We start from the raw sequence: 21,405 nt of genomic DNA, 5'->3' as shown, positions 1-21,405 counted from the left end.
GAGACACTGGTCTATAATTCAGGGGTTCTTCCCTGTTTCCTCCCTTATAAATTGGTACCACATTTGCCCTCTTCCATTCTTGAGGCACTTTCCCCTCTTCCAGAGAACACACAATTAAACTGTGAATTTTATCTGCCAGTTGTTCTCTGCATTTCTTCAGTACCCAATTAGAAATTCCATCAGGTCCTGGGGCTTTCCTTGCATCTTGAGTTTCCAGTAATTTATACACTTCCTGTACCTCCACTTTTATATCTTTTATCACTGGTACATTTCTGATCACCCTCTCCCCTTCCACAAACTCATTTTCATTAGTGAAAACCGATTGGAAATATATGTTCATTATTTCAGCTTGCATTGCCACATCTTTACAGACCTCTCCTTCTACTTTAAGTTTGGTGATTCCTTCCTTTTGTTTCAGTTTGCCATTAACAAATCCATAAAACAGTTTGGGTTCATCCTTGCATTTGTCTATTATACCTTTTTCAAAATTCCTTTCTTCTCCTCTAGGTATTCTTGTGTATTCATTTCTAGTCCTTTTATATTCTTCCTTTGTTCTGTTACTACCTCTCTTTCTCCAGTTGTTCCATGCCTTATCTCTCTTTTTTTTTGCTATCATACACCTTCTATTAAACCACTCCTTTTTCCTGTTTTCTTTACCCCTTACTCTTGGTACAACTTTTTTCAATCCCAAATTATAGAGGTCTGGAAAGATATCCCACTTCCTCTGTATCTCTCTTGTTTCTCTGAATTTTCTCCAAACTGCAATTTCAAACAATTTTCTCAATCCCGTAAAATTTGCTTTCCCAAAGTTGTATCTTCCCTGACTATAAAGTTCATCTCTTGGCTCGACGTTCCCTATTATCATCTGGAACTCAATGACCACATGATCACTATTTCCAATTGGACACAAATATTTCAAAGATTCTATTACATCGGGTTCTTTGGTAAACAGTAAGTTTAATCTTGCTGGTGTGTCCTCACCTCGGAACCGTGTCTCTTCTTTGACCCATTGCGTCATCACATTATTCATTGTTATATTTAATAATATAGTGCCTCACGAATCTTCTCTGCCTCCTGAGTCCCATTCCTCTCAGTTCACCTCTTTATAGTTAAAGTCGCCCACCAAAATTATATTGCTGCTTTTCTCAATTATTTTTTGTAAATAACTAGCCATATCTGAAAACATCTGGTATTCATCATCATTCTATGCTCTTGTCTTAGGGGGAACATACACTACCACCATATCTCTCTTGCCATTCTCTCCAGTTTCAAATTTCATATTTATCACTTAAGCCCTGCTTTCTCCCATTTCCACAGTATCTACATTTATGTTGTTCTTCACTGCTATCATCACTCCTCCCGTTTTTTCTTTTCGGTCTCTTCTCCACAGTTTGTATTTACCATCTCTCATATGAACATCAATATCTTCTCTTAACTTGGTCTCTACGAAGCACATGACATCAGGTTCATGTACCCTCAAGAAATCGTTAATTTCAAGCCTTGCCGATATTAAACCATCAACATTAGTACTGTATATACCACCTTCAATTTATTTTTGATGTTTTTTATACCCTCTTCACTCTTACTCTCCGTCAGTACCACTTTCTCAATTTCTGATCTACAACTCTCCAATAACTTCTCTTTCTCATATTCATAGCCATCCCCCTTAGTTTCCTTCACTTCTTGTTCCTCACATACCACTTCCTTACTTTCATATCCATCACTCCCCCCAAAAAAGTTTTACATTCTTCCTCTGTCCTCTTATCATTTTCTTCCTTTACTTGTTCCTAAAAAGATTTTAAAGTTTCTCTTTCTTCTTCATTCAAATCTTTTCTTACTATAATATTATCCATCTCTTCCTCTTTGCTTAGTTTCCAGGTCACTTTAAGTATATCATTTACTACACTTTCTGATGACAACTTGACTCTCATTGTTTCCCCTTTCTTATAAGGCCCTATCCTCCTTACTTCCTCAATTTCTTTTTCCCACTTGTCTCCTTCGGGGTCAAATCTTGCCTAATATTTTTCTCACCAGATTCGTGTCTCTCTTGAGTCTCACGGATCTAACCTTTTCTTCCTCCTCCCTGTTTCCAAATATTACCACACATCTGTTCCTTTCTACAGTTTCTCTCATTATTTTCTCTTTTCTCTTCAGTATTTTCACTACATTTTCTTCCATTTTTTTCTTGTCCATTTCCCTTTCTTCCTGAATGATTTCCCTTAAGCTGACCACTTCTTTCTGTTCTTCTTCCACATGTGCCCACTTTGCCTTTTGCTCTTCTAACACACTACTCACCTCCTCTGTTTTATTACTGCTCTCTTCTAGTTTTCTCCTTAATTCGATATTTTCTCACTTCAAATTCATGATCTCCTGGTTCGTCGTCTCACTGGACTGGATCAGACTCTGTATAGTATTCTTGGTATTTTCAGACATGTCCTTTAACACTAAATTCTCCACTTTCTTTTCAAGTTCACTAATCCTCATAATCAATGTTTTAACCAAATCCATGACATTAGTTTCACTATCAAATCCTGGAAATTCAAGTCCCTTGATGTTTACATTATCGGCCATATTTGAGGTTGATTACAGTACCAAAACAGCTGTTACCGAAAATACTGCAAACATTCATGTATACTCTCTGCCAATAACTCTTTACATTTTTGGTAGTCTATATTAACTTACTGTATTTTAAACTTAAAACAAGAGCAAAGGAGACAAGACAAACATAATTCCTGAAAACTACTTAAGGTTTGCAGCAGTGGCTCTTGTGTGTGTGTGTGTGTGTGTGAACAATGCAAGCTATTCTGAACAACTTTTAATCTGAAACATGTAAATAATGGGTAAATAAAATGTTCCCACCCCATTTTTACTTATGCATAAATGCTGAATATTTTTGGCAAACAATTTCGTTTCTCCGTCTCCCCCCCCCCCCCAAATGGCTTAAAACTTCACATGGCCTTGTTAGGCCTAAGCCCAACAGAAGTCAAATCCACGTAATAGTTTGGGAGCTATGGTCTTTTGAACTGGAACTATTGACATCGTGGCGAAATTACCCAGTTTTACCCTACAGTACCATATTAACCAATATGCAGCTACACAGTAACCTACTGCTTGGGCTGCCTGTATTTTCATGTATATTTTCATTCCCCCATCTAACCAGAATGCTGTATTAACAGCTATTTGGGGGGATTTACTGCAGTATTACATTTTCATTACACTAAAAACAATACAGCACTTTCATTGGTCTTTGTGGTGTTAAATGAACCAATAAATGTTGCTTATGGTTATTAGAGGTAATACTGTAATACCTCAATATACGATACCCCGACTTAACGATGGGGGTAGAAATACCACCATACCCCGCCTAACAATGGCCAAACCCCGGTTTAACGTTGGGTTATGATTTTTTTTTTTTTTTTTTTACCGATTTTGATGATATTTTAGTCTAAAATTGTGTGTTTAGGTTGATTCATAAACTGTTTTTACACTTAGATTAATGTGTTTTAGCTACAGGTGGGATGAACATTGTCATTTTGGGGTAAAGTTTACTAAGCTTGATCATTTCCAGACTTACATTTGATGATTTTCAGATTTCATTTGTTGGTTTTAGTGAGTTATTTACAGGTGTTAGGCTTAGGTCAGCTTCCTTGACAGCTGTTAGGTCACTTAGATTAACTTTAAACTTGTTTTGGGGCTCATTTGGGTGGGTTTTGGGGAATCCCAAGGTTGGTAAACGCTCCACACTGTTTTACACGATAAAATTACCACGATATACAATACCCCACCTAACGACGGATTTTCACCTAACCAATTACATCGTTAAACTGGGGTATGCCTGCATATTTTTTTCCATTATATGTGAAGATACAAATTGTGAAAATGGCCCATATGATGGAGCCAGGATTTCAAGAGCTTGAATGATTAGTGAATGGAAGAGTGGCAAACTGAAGTGGGCAAAATTTGGCTGTCTGGACACTGCTACTCCTCACCCTGCCCTAGGGTGGGAAAGGAGGTCTGCATGAAGATGATGATGATGATGATGATTTAGAACTTTCACTGCATGTAGGAGCACGGTATTTCTGTGGCTCTTTCATTTCCCTCAATTTTTCTCAAAGTTTAACTGCGATCAATGCAGTTTTTGCCACAATACTGAAGGTAATGCATTTTTTCACAATACAACAATCAGGAAGAACTGCAATAACAAAACCTGCAAACAATAAGGTCTGACTGTATATTACAGTGAGATTCTGGGTTAGGCTGGACTGTGTTATGTTGTATTTAGATGGAATGCAATGGAATGGAATGGAATGGGATGGGATGGGATGAGTCATGATGGGATGGGATGGGATGAGAAATGATGGGATGGGATAGGATGTGACATGATGAGATCGGATGGGATGAGACATGATGGGATGGGACAAGATGAGACACGATGGGATGGGATGAGATGAGACATTATGGGATGGGATACGATGAGGCATGATGGGATGGGATGGGATGAGACATAATTGGATGGGACGGGATGAGGCATGATGGAACGGGATGGGGTGAGACATGATGGGATGGGACAAGATGAGACATGATGGGATGGGATGAGATGAGACATTATGGGATGGGATAGGATGAGGCATGATGGGATGGGATGGGATGAGACATAATTGGATGGGACAGGATGAGACATGATGGGATGGGATGGGATGAGACATGATGGGATGGGATGGGATGAGACATGATGGGATGGGATGGGATGAGACATGATGGGATGGGATGGGATGAGACATGATAGGATGAGATGGGATGAGACAAGATGGGATGGGATGGGATGAGATATGATGGGATGGGATGGGATGAGACATGATGGGATGGCATGAGATGTGACATGATGGGATAGCATGGGACTTAACGGACTGTACTAGAATGGATTGGGTCCATTTGGATTTGGTTAAGTTAGGTGGGGTAAGATAGGGTAGTACAAGGTAGGATATGGTTAGGATGGGTAGGTTTGGGTTAGGTGAGAGTAGGGTAGGGCTAGGTTGGGTTGCTTAGGGCTGGGTTAGGCAAAGGGGCAATGTTGTGAAGGATGAACTTTGCTGTGTTGGGAATGACTGGGTGCAACTTTAATCTACATATAACTATTAACCAGGTATCAATCATGAGGATCCCAAGGACATTTTTGCTTCTGCTGGTTTGCTTTCCCCACTTTCATTACCTCCTACTATCTCCTCTAACTTTATTCATTATACGAAGATGTACATCCACTTAATGAAAATGAGATTATCATGAAGATACAACACTTTCTGGGTCAACCTGGACACTCCAAAAGGTCAAAGTTAGGCTGAAACTGTTGTTTTAAAATCAAACATAATTCATTATGTAAGTATAACTTCTACCTGAGCAATGAAGTCAAGAAACTCTCTCCATTACTGTTAATATTCTCCCTCTCCTTCCTTTAATTCCTGTCTTTCACCACTTCTTATATCACCTTATGTCCTTCCTCCCTCAATTCCCTGTACTGCCACCACCTCACCTCCAATACATGCATGACTGAGAGAAGCCGCTGTGATGCCGAGTCCTTGAGTGCATCATTATATACAATGCTGAATGGTCGGTTCCACTCCACCTCCAAACCCCACTTCTTCGCCAGTCTGTGGGCAGATAACAGTCTACAGTGAAGCTCCAGCAGTTCTATTTTCATAACCTGAACTCCTACATTTCAATGACAGTTTCTACAATATCATTAGGATATCACTAGTGATGTTATGAACTTCTTAGCAAAAATGCTTATGTTTCGTTATTTGGGTAATTACCAGAGGTATACATTATGTTATTGCGTTCCATATACTGTATCATTAATTGCCAAGATTTGGCTTTGTTTTCAGAAGTTAAAGTACTGTGTTTACTATCTGTCTAATGAGTGAGTGTTACTTACTTTTAGGGTAACAAAATTGATGTTATGTTTTCTATTACAGGTAACTGGCCAATGATGATACTTTCAAGTATTAATGTGTCTTAATAACCTTTTAAATTATAAAGGTACAGTATGGTAATAACTTATATCATCATCATCCTGACCTCCTTTCCCACCCTAGGGCAGGATGAGGAGTAGCAACGTCCAGACAGCCAAAGTTTGCCCAATTCAATGGGCCATGCTTCCATTCACTCATCATTCAAGCCCTCAAAATCTAGGCTCCATCAAATGGGCCAAAAAAATTTCACCACATTCTGGAGATTCACATATACATATCTGATAGACACAATCTGAATGCTGTCGCATTAAAACGCGGTGCAAAATCCCTGATTATGCACTTCTCCGGACAAAATTCATCCATTCAACTTGGTCTCTTGTCAGTCCATTAGTCTCCCCGACATCCATACATCTCTTCCTCACACACTCAGCCACCATATTCCTCCACTTTCTCCTTGGCCTACCTCACCTCCTCCCTCTTTCATATTTGCTCAGATATACTTTTTCACCACTACTGTTATCCATTCTCTCCCCATGACCATACCATCTCAGTACACTCTCTTCGATTCTGGTGTCCACAGACTTCCTTACTCCATGTCCTTCACAAATCACATTATTTTGTATCCTATCCACTCTCTGTACTTCACATACATTCCTCAGCAGTCCCATCTCCACTGCCCTCACTTGACTTTTCATTTTCATGCCACACCATAGTCTCACATCCATATGATAAAGCTGGCCCAAACACTCCTTCACGTAAGCCTCATGCAGCAGCAACGCTCAAGCCTCTGTTTTATAACAAGGCCTTCATTGAACCAGCTACTTTTCTTCCTTGTGTCACTCTACTTTCCACTTCTTTTGCACATTTCCCTTTCTTTTCTATCACTGTACCCAAGTATTTGAACTCTCAGACCAATTCCAGGCTCTCTCCATTCACAGTAATATTGCACTGGGAGTCGCCTTCTCTCTCAATAACCATCATTTTACTCTTTTCTACATTTATTCTCAAGGCACAATGCTCAAAGACATCAGCAAAACTCTGCACTAGTCTACCAAGTTCCTATCCGATATTTGCAAGTAGTACTGCATTATCGGCATGCAACTAATTTGAGACATTCCATCTAACACCATTCATTACCAACGCCATCCCCCCTCTCCATTACTCGTGTTTTTACTTCTTTCATCACCCAATCCATATATATATACTGAACAACCATGGGGACATCACACAACCTTGTCGCATGCCCACACAGATCGTGAACCATTCACTTAGATGACCATTAACTCGTACACATGCTTTGCTACCATCGTACATATAATTATACAATATACAGCTACTGCAAATTGACTTAGGACCTCCCCCCACAAGGTACTAAAAAACACAGAAATAATAGTATATCACAATGTTTGTTCATGAAATGCCATTCATCAATATGAAACCTTGTTTTCCTTGTTTTTCAGGACCAATTGGATGCGTTTTGGCATGGAATCACTTAGATCCCTAAAGCAATCTACTGAAAGGTCATTTCTTTGCACCAAACATCTGTCAGGTCAGTCTTGAGGTTGTCCAGATTGGGTGTCTTCTCTGCCATGATTTTCTTCATCTTTGCCCAGCAGTTTTCTATTGGATTTAGATTAGGACTGTTGCCAGGCCAGTCGAGGACCTCAATCCGATTATCCTGAAGCCATTTTGCCACCTTGCTTGACTTGTGACATGGAGCTGAATCGTGCAAGAAAAAGTTGCACCCATGAATAGCAAAAAAGCTTAACAAATGAACTTTCAGAACTTGAATGTACTGGCCACCATTCATCATCAAGTTGTTATGAAGAAAGTTGAAGCCTCCCCTTCCCATTTCACCTGAGAAACACCCCCATACCATTACTGATTGTTGGTGCTTAACAGTCGGCACCGTGTAAGCAGAATCATATCGACTACGGGAGGCAGGGCGACGAACCTTGGCAGAACGCACCCGGAACACTTGAAATGTGCTTTCATCGGAAAACATAACTTTTCTCCACTCATCCAATGTTCAGGGTGCATACTTCTTGGCAAACTGAATGCACTGCTTCTTCATGCAGTCAGTGAGAAGTGGTTTCTTAGCTGCAGTGCGGCTTGGCAAACCCAGCTCCTTCGGCAAGCGGTATTGGATAGTTAGAATTGAGACGTAACAGCTGGGGATGCATTCTCTTCAATTCTGCTGCAGTCAGTCGAGGATTCTTGATTACTTCCCTCTTCAGAAGAGTATCTGTACTCTGGAAGTCGTCCTCTTCTTTCCATCACCATGCTTGTGCTCTGGTACGACATCAGGTAGCAGGCCATGTGCCACAGCAAGAATCTTCATGACGGTTGACTTTGCGCATCCAGTACATTCACAGATCATGTTGATAGGGACATTATCCTGCCTCCATGCAATGATACGGACCCTCTCATCCCTTGAGCAGTACTTTCCGGGCATGACAACTCGACTCTAAGAAAATACCAGGGCAAACAGCAATGCATACGAAAAAAGAGGGAGGTGCAAGCTCAGAGCGATGGGAACATATACCCCCACTCTCGCTTCTGGGCATGCACTGACGTGCTGAGTGTTTTACCACCTCCCGCCAACACCAGAGGAGTTCCCAGTTACTTCTTGCCCCCAAAATTCACTTGGTTGAGGTGGAAACACAAAGCAAAGACTGATAACTCTCCCATAGCAATTCTGTGTTTAGGTCCTAAGTCAATTTGCAGTGGGTTCGTTTAGTTTCATTTCGATTTTAAAGGCTCCAACATGCTTGCATGTGTCAGCCTTGGTCACCTAATGGCGGCTCTCCACGCTGCACGATCCACTGCAGCCTCCCTGTTCAGTCCCTTAACCCTAAGGTCACACTTAATGACCTCGTCCCATGTCTTTCTTGGTCTACCCCTCATTACCCCACCCCCAATATTAACACTTCTCACCTTCCTCACCCAATTATCATCCCCCATCCTCTCCACATGTCCAAACCACCTCAATCTACCTCTCCTCATCACAACACCAATACACTCCAGTCCCATCCTACCTCTCAACTCTTCCATTGTAAACCCAGCCCCTCCAGGCCTTGGACGCAGGGACACACTGCACATCCACGTAATCATTGTCATTTCTGTACGTCTGAGCTGGCGAATGTCTTCCTCCTTCACTGCCCAGGTCTCACTGCCATACAGCATTACACTCCTAACACATGCTGCATACAAAGACCCCTTAGCACGTAGGGAGAGCCCACTCAATGTCAGGTGAGGCAAGAGCTCCCTGAACTTCTTCCAACCACTTCTCACCCTAGCCACAGAGCTAGCTCCAGCTCCACCTCCAGCACACAACATGTCTCCCAAATAAAACTCATCCACACACTCAAGAGATTCACCAGCAAGTTCAATCCTTTCACGTCTGACGATCTCCACCTGCTCACCCCGGCACGCCGTACACATAAAATCAGCATTATCTCGCAGTCTAACTCTGATACCACTACATCTCTTATGCACCCATTTATCACACACACCGCACAAGATGGAATTACTTCCCACGCCCTAGTGGCAAACTGCACATGGCCACTCTCCCTCGTCTTTGACAGCACCGCCACCAACCCTAGATATCATCACTTTTGTTTTATCTGCATTTACCCTTAAACCCTTTTGCCCCATACCATCTCTCCACTTCCTAAACCTTTCCTCCGCCTCCCTTTCATTCTCTGCAATCAACACCAAATCATCAGCATACAACAACTCCCACGGGAGTCCATTTCTAAAGTCACGTGAAAGGGCTTCAAGTACCATGATAAACAACATGGGACTCAAGACTGACCCCTGATGCACACCAACATTCACGGAAAACTCATCACTCAAATCTCCATTCACTCTCACCTGGGTGTGAGCACCCACATACATGGCCATAACCACCCTAACCAGCCACTCTTCCAAGCCAAGCTTTCTCATTGCCCACTTCACCACCTCTCTAGGGACTCTGTCAAAGGCCTTTTCCAAATCAACAAAAACAAAATAAAGATCCCTTCTCTTACCAATATATTTTTCCTGAAGCTGTCGAACAATGAATATGGGATCAGTGGTCCCCCTACCTGGCATAAACCCAAACTGCATCTCATCAATATTCACTCTTTCTCTAATCATACCTTCTAAAACTCTCTCCATTACCTTCATTATCTGATCTAAAAGCTTTATACCTCTATAATTTCCTCTTTCCAGGGCATCACCCTTCCCTTTATACACATTTACAATTACACTCTTCAGCCAATCATCTGGGACAACACACTCATAAATAATCCTATTTATCAGGTCGGTGACTAAACTCACCCCTATATCGCCTGAGGCCTTCAACATTTCGGCAGTCAACCCAGACACACCTGCTGCCTTCCCCACCTTCATCCTGCCTATTGCCTCACTCACAGTAGCAGTATCAATCAAACGCCAAGGGCCAGACACTGGATCTGCTGGCTCCAAACCTTCCCTGTCCCAGTCAAACTCCTCATTCAACAACTGGTTATAATGCTCTCTCCATGCATCTTTAATATCCTCACTGTTCACCACTACCCTTCCTTCATCATTCTTCACACACTGCTCACCTATGATATCCCGATTATCCCTCTTCACCTGACCTGCCACCCTAAATATATTTTTCCTTTCCCCATGACTTAGGTTATCAAGTAATTGTCTCTGTGACTCAGACTTTGCCCTGTATACCTCTCTCCTAGCCCTACGCTTGGCAGCCAAATATTCCTCTTTGCTACCACCCTTCTTCCATTCCCGGAAAAGCCTTCTTTTCTCCTTAATTGCAGCTTCTACACCCTCATCCCACCACCAAGTTACTTTATGTCTTGGTGGTCCTCTTGTCCAGCCGCATGTTACATCAGTAACTCTCAAGAAATTGTTCTTGAAGGCTCTGTACTGTTCATTAACGCCTCTGTCTACAGCTCCCTGTTCAGCCACCATTCTCCTCAACTCGCTATAGAAGGCATCCCTTACTACTTGGTTTTTCAGCTTCCATATTTTCCTCCTAGGTAAATAAGCCCTCTTTTTCATCACTTGTTCTTTAAGCACCATATCACAAATCAATAGTTTGTGCTGCTGCACACACTCCTCACTTCCTATAACTTTAACATCCCTCACTAACCTCCTATCGGCCCTCCTAACCAGAAAATAATCTATTTGACTGCTATTTCCCCCAGACTCATACGTAATTAACCTACTGTCTCTTTTCTTAAAATATGTGTTGCACACAATCATGTCCATTGCCTCCCCAAACTCGAGTATCCTTTCCCCTTCTGCATTCCTTAGACCATATGCACATCCCCCATGCACTCCTTCATAACCTTGTGCTGCTTCACCTACATAACCATTTAAGTCCCCTCCCAAAATCACTATATGATCATCCCGCATACCACCCACTACACGTATTAAATCATCCCAAAATCTATCTTTCTCTGATTCATCCAATCCTGCCTGTGGAGCATATGCCGATATAATCACAGCTATCTTTCTTCCCAATAGAATTTTCACTACCAATATCCTATCGCTTACTCTCAAAACATTCATAACATATTCCACCCATTTCTCTGCAACCATCACACCAACACCTCCATATCCATCTGTGCCCCCCTGCCAAAACAACTTATAGCAACAGTCCTTCCCAACAATCTTTCTGGCTGATCCACCCCTGTACCGGACTTCCTGCAAACACGCCACATCCACCCACCTCCTACTGAATGCCTCAACGATTTCCCCTGCTCTTCCCCTCAAACTTCCCACATTCCATGAACCCACCCTCATCCCCATGGGTGATTTACTGTCCTCAGGCTTGCTTTGAAACCTTTTTTGTTTTGTCATCTTCAGTATTAATAAATGGGGACAGACACAGCACAGGTCCCACTCACTGCACAATCCCAGGTCCAGGCAATGGATCTGGGACCCCTAGCCCACCAGCTTACCAGTGGCTGTGGTAGCGGCCTCAGGGCACCCTGCCAGGACAGTTGCAGGGACACCCTCCAAGCGCGTCTTGGCACTGCAACTATCCCGCCATTATACACCCACTGATAGGGCAGCCTCCTGGGACGCTACTCCCAGGTTCGGGCCCCTCTCTACTGGATGGAAGCGGCAGCCTGGGAACCGCAATGCCCTGTACCCTCTAGCACAGGCCCAAGCCCCATCTCGCCCTGGACCCATGATCTATGCCGGCGGAACCCCCGCCACGCCTCCCCCCCAGAAGTCCGCCACTAGGTAGCGGGGGCAAAGTTTTCTGGCCGCATGCCCTTGCTGGCGCCAACCCCTGTAACGTAGTGGGATACGTTGTGTGAAATGTAAAGTGCATGTGGTGTAGTGCATAGATAGTTAGAGGAAATGTTTGGGAGAGTATGCTGGTCTACTCTCCATGTTACTGTCACACTGAAAAGGTCAGCAAAGGGGGATGGTTAGATAGCTAGTGAAACAGGAGCTCCAGCTCTCCCTATCACCAGCATTCCCATTATATATATACAGTAACCCCTCCAATATCCGGATCAATAGAGCCATCGGTAGGTTCGGTTATTGGTTTCGTCCGGATATTGGGCCCCAGCTTATGGACTTGTACTTATGGACCCTAACTCAGAGAAACACCTATACAACTCCCTCCGGACATGCATAGCACCTATTTAACACCCAAATCACACCAATAAGGCACATAAATGACTGAAATAAATGCAAAAGAAACAAAATGAGGGTTTAGAAGTATGTTCATACATTAATAAACATTCTGGTACTTATGGACCCTAACCTAGCCTAACTCTGAAAAACACATTCCTACTGCACATGCATGAGGTAAGTATAGTATGGAAAAAAGTACAGTATGAAACATTCTGGTAAGTATTGTATGGAAAAAAGTACAATATGAAACATTCTGGCTACTTACAGCAAGTCCCTGGCCACCTCGATGAATAACCACCTCCTCTCAGACTCTGACAGTAAGAACGATTTCCTGAAGCACTTGCAGTACACTCTTCCTGAAGTCTTGCACTGAACTTAGTCAATAACACACAGAAGTCCGTTCTCTTCACAGTGTTCACTTTAGTCCAAATAATGTTCCAGTTAACTTTAGTGTTGCACATAAACTTTTCCCAATCTTTTCAATTTCTAAAGCTAGAACAAAGAAGGTTAGTTACGTTAAATTTTGTTTCCACTGAGTCTTTTCTCTCATTTCGAAAACCTTAACACAACACACCGTTTTTTTCACTGCACAACACTCAAAATTCCCGTGTGGTCTAGTGGAGAAGTTCTTGCTGTTTATTCACTGTCAGAGTCCGAGAGTATCACTGGCAGGCGACCAAGGGGTGCATCAGTGGGTCGTGGTGATGGCGTACCGACTACAGAAGACTCTGAAGAAAGCCGCAAACTCACATCGAGCGGTGACTCCACTGTAGCTGATGTGCTGGGCTGTGGCTCGGAGCATGAGGGCCTGTCTTGGGGAGGCAACGGAGTGGAACCAGGGCTTGGCACAGCGGGGGTCACGGGCCTGAAAAAGCTGTCAATCGTTGATTGACGCAAGGAACAACGATTTTGATGATTTATGATGCGCTGCCTGAAGTCCCAAGGGCCCCAACTCCCTGTCGCAGTCCGGGTGTTCCAGGTAGTCGAGAACGAACTCTAGGTGTTCCCGGAGTGCGCTCAGTTTGGGGATGGCTGGAGTTGTGTCATGCTGAGAGGAGTCCGCATCATCGTCGCCGTCCTCATCGGAATCTTCAAGCTGGGTACTGACACCTGCAACTGAAGATGCGATCTCGATATCAGACAAGGTCTGATACCTAGGATCGCCCTCGTCGTCATCTAACCACTCACACACATTGTCCACATCAACATTGTCGCCATGCGTACATAGACGTGCATGGAAGTCATCCACGTCAAAACCTAGGAAATCGTGATCCATATCCGTTCCGAGAAGCAGACACGACCAACCATTTTCTAGAGTCTTGACAGGGACTTCCTTCCATGCAGTGGCCCAGTTGTAGATTCCAGACTTGATGTTGTAGCGGCGAAGGTTTTCCAAAGTCTGCTGGCCTCGCGTGTCCCGTCCCTCCCTGCGCTCGTCCTCGTCCTCGAGAACAACCATCACCTCGTCCAAGAACTTCCGGGGGTATACGTGCTTTGTTGTCACGATCACTCCTTGGTCCATTGGTTGGATGAGAGCAGTCGTATTAGGTGGCAGAAACATGCACCTAATCCGGCCATTCTCAGCCACCAACTCCTTGTCGCACCGGTGGGCAGGTGCATTGTCGAGGAGAAGGAGGGCCTTTACCTGGTCACGTGGGATTCCCAGTGTCTCCGTCTGGTAATGTATGACCTCCTTGACGAAGTGGCGGTGGAACAAGTCCTTGAAGATCTTGGCTGTAAACCATGCCTTCAAAGAATGGTACCAGACGACAGGAAGGACAGCCATCAACCCCACGAAGACACCGAGGCTGCTTTGCACGGCCAACAATAACGGACTTAAGCTGGTGCATGCCGTTAGCATTGGCACAACACAAACCAGATATCTGTTGCTTGGAGAGCTTCTCCGTCTCCTCAGCTAGAGTGTTCGTTGGCAAAGAGCAATAGAATAAACCAGTTTCGTCAGTGTTGTAGACTTGACCAAGAGTGAGGCCCTCCCTGTCGATCAAGCCCTTCACCTTGTGCCGAAACTCGTCAACTCCATCCTCGTTAGCGTCCAAAGCTTCGCCATGAGCTTTACGGTTGGTAAGGCCATGCCGTAACTTGAACACGAAGAGCCAACCCTCGGATGCCTTGAAGTCTAGGGCGTCGTGAAGCCTGGCAAACTTCTCAGCAGCAGCCTTCAGCTCCGTATCACGTACCATCACACCAGCAGCATGTTGCTGTCGATACCAAATCAACGTGGAGCGGTCGACTTTAGCAAACTTGGGAGTAAACATCACCTTCCTCTCCACATTGCGTTTGCTTCTCGATGAGAAGTCAGCCGTGTACTGCATGAGTTTGTCTCGGGATCTCTTAATATCAAAAAAAGTAGATCGGGCCAGGTTGAACTCGCGGAGGATGCGGGAAGAAGACCACCCCGCATCTATTTTCTCCAATATCTCCCGTTTCTTCTCCAGTCAACACCACTCTCTTCCTCTTCTCAGGCAGCAGGGCCATCATCACACACACGAAGGAGAGGCACGAGAGCAGCAGGAGTGCCTGCAGCAGGTAAGGCACCACCACAAAAGCGAGCACGTGGGCAGCCATGACGACGAGCGTTCACTTGCGACCAGAGACAGGCGGAAAGTGGGGAGGATGCAGGGGCACTCTAGCGGACGTCAGAGGAATGACACACCACAACAAAGCTGTCCCACGCCCTGCGCGCCAAGTTCAAATTACGGGTGGGAATTTTTTTTTTTTTTTTAGATTTTTTTGCGGTTTTCGGACCATTTTGGGAATATTGGATCCCGGGACGATTATGTCCGGTTAGTGGGGATGTTCGGATATTATGCGTTCGGATATTAGAGGGATTACTATATATATGGAGCCTCTGCGGTACAGTGACAGAGTGTGCGTTTCGCACACTGGTGAGCATGGGTTCGCCTCCCACCAGAGTTGTAAAAACTTTGGAGCGTTCACCTAGCCACTTGCTACTTTGACGGACACAAGGGGTGCTGTGGTTGAACCAGTGTCGCATACCAGTATGCTTGCACCCAATCAGCTTAAGGCAGGCAGATTACACTTGGTTCACAGACTACACACACATCCAAAGCCATTAGAACACAATAATCACACTCACAAGCACTTCTCACCCTACATATAGTCTCTACCAGACAGCCTAAGCCACTGGGTGGAGATACATTGGCTGTATTGTCCCTGCTTCGGTAGGGATAGGCCGGTCCTGCAGTGGACCTCAACAGCTAATGATGATAATGATATATATACATATAAGTAATCCCTATACTATCCGGACGCCCACTATCTGGACTCCCCACTTGCCAGACATTGTGGGCATGGACCTTCGGAACCCAAAAATGGCCAAAAAGAGAAAAAAAATCGCCCCCAAATCCGAATTTTTTCCCACCCATAATTTGAAATTGCTGTGCAGCGCCAAACAAGCCAGCTGTGTTCACACACAGCTCTTTCACCCCTTCCTTCCTTCTCCCCAGGATTGCCATCTGGTATTTTTCAATACCAGATGTGGGCCAATTTGGTAATGAAAAATTCGTTTGGTAATAAATCAGAATAATGCATTACCAAATGGATTTTTCACATGTATGAGGATACACAGGATGGAGAAGGTGGATTGTCTGCTCTCTCTGATTAATCTGCTAGCCTACATAGGGTGAAAATAATCAAGATGCTGTTAATTATAAGGAGAATGATTAATATTCCACTTCCATATATAATTAGTGAAGAATTAATGCTTCCTTTTCATATTTGGTAATGAAAAGTTAAATTTGGTAATGAAAATTGAGGAGTTTGGTAATATGGCCGAGTTCCGATCTGGCAACCCTGCTTCCCCCTCACCACCAGTTACCACCTAAATGCGATCATGAGTAGATGCTTATCACGATGGATGCCGCACGAGCTCGTTTTTGTGAATAAACTGTAATATCTCGCCACTAAACCACACGGGAATTTACAGTGTTGTGCAGTTTTAAGAAATTAGGATTTAGAGTGCAAAGGATTAACTGCGGAGTGCAAACTGGCGGTTGAAACTGGCGGCTAAAACTGGTGTGGTGCAATTAACAGAATGTGCAGTGTTAAATAATTATAACACACAGTGCAAAGAATTACTGTAAGTGCAGCACAACACTGGATTACTGTACGTAATTCAAGAGCATTTTCACAACTGCCAAAGCCTTAGAGAAGGCGGCCACAGACGTGCTGCAAGATTTTTCTTTTTATGCAAGAAAGAAGGAACCAAAGGCTGTGAGCCTGCAATTATTGTTCCTTCCTAGAGAAAAACAAAATACAAGAGAGAGCCAAATTCAAGATCCGATCATTTTGAGATGCCTGGACACACTGCATTTGAAATACTGGAGGTCAGAGGAAGCAGAAAATACAGACAGAGGGAGACAGGTCCAGAGTTGACCTGTTGCATAAAAGGAGGACTGGGAGTAACGGTTAACTCTTGCATTAGAGAGCTAGACAGAAAAAGGATGAGAGTTTGCTGCTAGATGGGTGCTACGCGCCCGTTGTAGCAGTGGAGGAATGCATGCAGACAGTTCAGAGGAGCAGTGACCATTGAAGTAGCGACAGAAAAGAGATAAAGATGCAACAGTGCAATGAAGAGACAGATTTTGAAGGTAGTCAGTAGGAGGAGGAGAGTTAATGAGACAAAAAGCCTTTGACTCCATCCTACTGAGAAGAGCTGTATGTGGGGAACGTCCCCACACATGAGAGTTGTACTCCACACAGGGGCGGATAAAACCCCTGTATAGAGTCAACAATTGTGCAGGGGTAAATAAGGAACGGAGTGAGCTTAGCACACCTAATCTCTTAGAAGCAGATTTTACAAGAGATGTAGGCTAATATGATCTTTCCAAGATTAGCCCCGAGTAAATGAAACCCCGAGCATATTCAAGGATGATGCAGGATTAAGCTGAATATTATTAAAAATTAGTGGGTACACCTGTAGAAGATTTTGTCGGGTTGATAGGTGTAAAAACTGAGTCCTTGATGCATTAAAAACAACCAGATTATTTTTACCCCAGTCAGAGATACAAGCCAAGTCAGACATTAGGTGTGCCATAGCCTCATCCCTTGCCTGTTGAAGTAACTGCTGAGATGGATGTTGCAGGAACCAAATGGAAAGGTGAAGGGTGGAGTCATCAGCATATGAGTGGATAGGGTTAGATGTACAACTTAGAAGGTCACTGATGAATAAAAGGAAGAGAGTTGGTGACAGGACAGAGCCCTGAGGAACACCACTTTTGATAGATCTAGGAGAAGAACGAAGGCCGTACACAACAGCGGCTACAGAACGACCAGAAAGGAAGCTAGAGATGATGGCACAGATAGAAGGATAGAAACAGTAAGAGGGCAGTTTGGAAATTAAAGATTTATGCGACTCGACTGAAAGCCTTTGAGATGTCAACTGCAATGGTAAAGCTTTCGCCAAAATCCCGAAAGGAGGATGACCAGGAGTCTGAAAGGTAGGTGAGAAGATCGCCAGTGGAGCGTCCCTGACGGAATCCATAGTGATGATCAGAAAGAAGGTTGTGATAGGAAAGATGCATTTTTCTATTAAGAATTGACTCAAAAACTTTTGAGATACAGGATGTTAAAGCAATTGGACGATAGTTAGAGGGTTGGGAATGGTCACCCTTCTTTGGGACTGGCTGAATGAGAGCAAACTTCTAGCAAGAAGGAAAGGTATAAGTTGACAGATAAAGGCGAAAGAGTTTGCCTAGGCAGGGTGTAAGCACAGAAGCACAGTTCTTGAAAACAACAGAAGGGACTCCGTCAGGCCAATATGCCTTGTTAGTACTGAGGCCTGTGATGGCAGAAAATACATCAGCTGAAGAAATTTTAATGCCAGCCATGATGAAGATAAGGGGGGAAGTGATGGAGGAACAGCATCGGAATTGTCTAAGGTGGAATTGGAGGAGAAAGTCTGATCGAAGATACCTGCTTTATCAGTAGAAGAAATAGCTACAAAACCATCAGAGTAGAAAAGAGGAGGACAGGATGATGACGTAAAGTTGTTAGAAAGGTTATTGGCAAGGTGCCAGAAGGAGCAGGAAGAATTCGAGTTGAAGAGCTGAGAGCATTTAGTACAGATGAAATTATTTTTAGAAGAGCAGAGAACAGACTTAGCACAATTCCGGACAGAAACGTACAAAAGATGTGATTCAGAGGTGGGTTGGCTCTGGTACCTTTTATAGGCCCTCTCCTTGTTGCGGACAGCATTAGAACAAGTGTGATTAAACCAAGGCTTTCTTGCATTAGTCAGAGGATATGAGAAAGGAATGTATGTTTCCATGCCCGAGAGAATAACCTCCGTAATGCGCAAGGCACACTCAGATGGCTCCCGGCCATGGAAGCAATAATCATTTCCAGGGAAAATCAAAGAAGTACTGCCTGAAGGCCTCCCAATTTGCAGCTCCAAAGTGCCACAGACGACGTTTCTTTGGAGGGTCCACAGGCCGTACCAGAGCGATAGGACAGGTTAAGGTGATAAGGTTGTGATCGGAGGAGCCCAACGGTTAGAAAAGATTAACAGTGTATGCATAAGGATTAGTTGTAAGGAAGAGGTCAAGTATGTTAGAGCTCTCTCCAAGGCAGTCAGGGATACGGGTAGGGTGCTGTACAAGCTGCTCTAGGTCATTCAGGATAGAAAAGATGTAGGCTTGTTCACCAGGTGGATCAGTGAAAGGAGAGGAGAGCCAAAGGTGGTGGTGAACACTGAAATATCCTAGAATGGAGATTTCAGAGAAAAGAGAAATGGATAGAATGTGTTCCCATCATAGAAGTAAGATAGTCAAAGAATTTTTTATAGTTAGTAGAATTAGGAGATAAGTAAACAATGCAGATATATTTCGTCAGAGAACGACAGGAAAGCCAAAGCTAGAGTGTAGAGACTTCAGAAGAATCGAGTTCAGGAACACGAGAGCAAGATAAGTTGTTGCATATATATACACAACAGCCACCTTTGGCTCTGAAATGAGTAAAGACAAAGCAGAATGAAACAGAAAAGGGTCTGCTGTCAGTTGCCTCAGACAGCTGAGTCTCAGTTAGAAAAAGAAAGTGAGGTTTAGAGAAGGAGAGGTGGTGCTCAACAGAGCGAAAATTAGAGGAAAGGCCGCGAATGTTGCAGAAATGAAGAAGAAGAGGGTCAGACAGTGGTTCCAGGCAGCTTGAGTCATCACCAGGAGAGGGGTGGAAGGTGGGGGCATTTATGGTCCCCCCCCCTTGGGGACTCTGAGGCCACATGTTGCACTGCCATGAATTGTGTAATTCTGGAAAAGGAAGTGTGATGTGTACTGTGCATGTAGTTTGATGCTGATAGTTAAAGAAACTTGTATAGGAGAGCATACTGGCTTACTCTCTGTGTTACTGAGACACTGGAAAAGTTCAGCAAAAGGGGATGGTCAGGACCTAGTCCCGAGGGCTGATGAAACGGGAGCTCCAGCTCTCCCTCTCATCAGCTTTCCATCACCTTGGGAGTACTGCCCTGCTTGACTGGTACTAGTCTACTTCTCACTGCTAAATATTTTCCATAACCACTTCTAATTCCTCATTCTCCAGTTCCTTTTCATTTATTTCATGCTTTATGTCTATTATTGGTGTGAATAGGGTCTTAAATAGGTTTAATAAGTGCTATGCATGTCTGGTAGGGAGTTATTTAGGTGGCTTTCGAAGTTAGGCTGGGTTAAGGCCCTTAAGTACAAGTCCAGGAGGCTGGGGCCCACTATCCGGACGGGACCGCTTTCCAGACATGCCCTTGGCTCTATAACGTCGAATAGTGGAGGGATTACTATGGATGGATGGATGGATGGATAGATAGATAGATAGATAGATACAGCATATGGTTGGTGGGGGTGCTTACTATCCATTCACTCAATGTAGTGCTGCTCACGGATGCCTGCCCTTTCCTCTCTTCCTTCTTTCCATCCTTACTCTTCTGTCTTTCCTTCATTCATTCTTTCCTCTTCCTTCTGTCTACACTAAGTGACAATCCAAATGGTTTCCTGTACACCAGGATACCATTTACTATGCTGGGTGGTAATCATACAACCAAATTTTGGCACCTGGTGGTTTAGTGGGTAATCATGGCATTCCAATCGGATTGACCCGGTGAAGGTTTATATCCAAGGGGTGGCTGGGGTTTACTGCTCATGTAATGCCATTCAGGGATGAGTTAGGCTGATCACTCTCATCTGAAATGTTAGGACCAACTTGCCTGGCCCCCGACTCCTATGCTCCTCATGGGGCAGTGTAGGATTGGATGATGGATGGATGGATGGATTGATGTATATAATATACAGTAATATATATATATATATATATATATATATATATATATATTATGATTTTGATGAGCTGAGAAGTGATGAGAGCACAAGGGAAAAGTTTCGGTGGGAATGTAGGAACAGGTTTCTAGTCCTGCAGACTTTGATGGAATCTGAAGACAATGATATTAATCAAATGTGGAGAGAGGTAAAAGAGGTTTTGCATGAGAGTGCTAAGGTTACTATTAAGAAAAAGGGAAAAGCGAGAAGGAAAAAGTGGACGTCAGATGAAACATGGAATGCAATTCAGAAAAGGAAAGAGGCTAAGTTAAGAAGTGAAGAACAACATGTTGATGGCCAGGTAGTTGAAGTACAGTACTTAGAGCAAAGTACTGGAGTTTACATTCTGAAGTAAAAAGACTCGTTACACGTGATAAGGAGACTGTATGATGAAAAGGCGACAGAGACAGAAATTAAATTAAGTAAAAATGACGGTCAGAGCACAAGAGCAGCGT

At 43.7% G+C, this 21,405-nt stretch overlaps 1 protein-coding gene across 1 annotated transcript in view; it reads right to left on the bottom strand.

Moving 5' to 3' along the window:
- The window catches only part of Rnmt (RNA guanine-7 methyltransferase), a 113,194-nt gene that overhangs the window by 21,646 nt on the left and 70,143 nt on the right, over nucleotides 1-21,405 (bottom strand). The window contains exon 6 of the mRNA XM_080274426.1: nucleotides 5,528-5,645. Within this exon, the coding sequence (XP_080130552.1) occupies nucleotides 5,528-5,645 (118 nt within the window). The remainder of the gene's footprint in view (nucleotides 1-5,527; nucleotides 5,646-21,405) is intronic.

The sequence above is a fragment of the Coenobita brevimanus genome, chromosome 57 (genome assembly GCF_032717465.1).
Source record: "Coenobita brevimanus isolate Jiangsu-jjx chromosome 57, ASM3271746v2, whole genome shotgun sequence".
Lineage (NCBI taxonomy): Eukaryota > Metazoa > Arthropoda > Malacostraca > Decapoda > Coenobitidae > Coenobita > Coenobita brevimanus.
The sequence above is the reverse complement of the archived record's forward strand: the minus strand, read 5'-3'. Positions and strand labels throughout refer to the sequence as shown.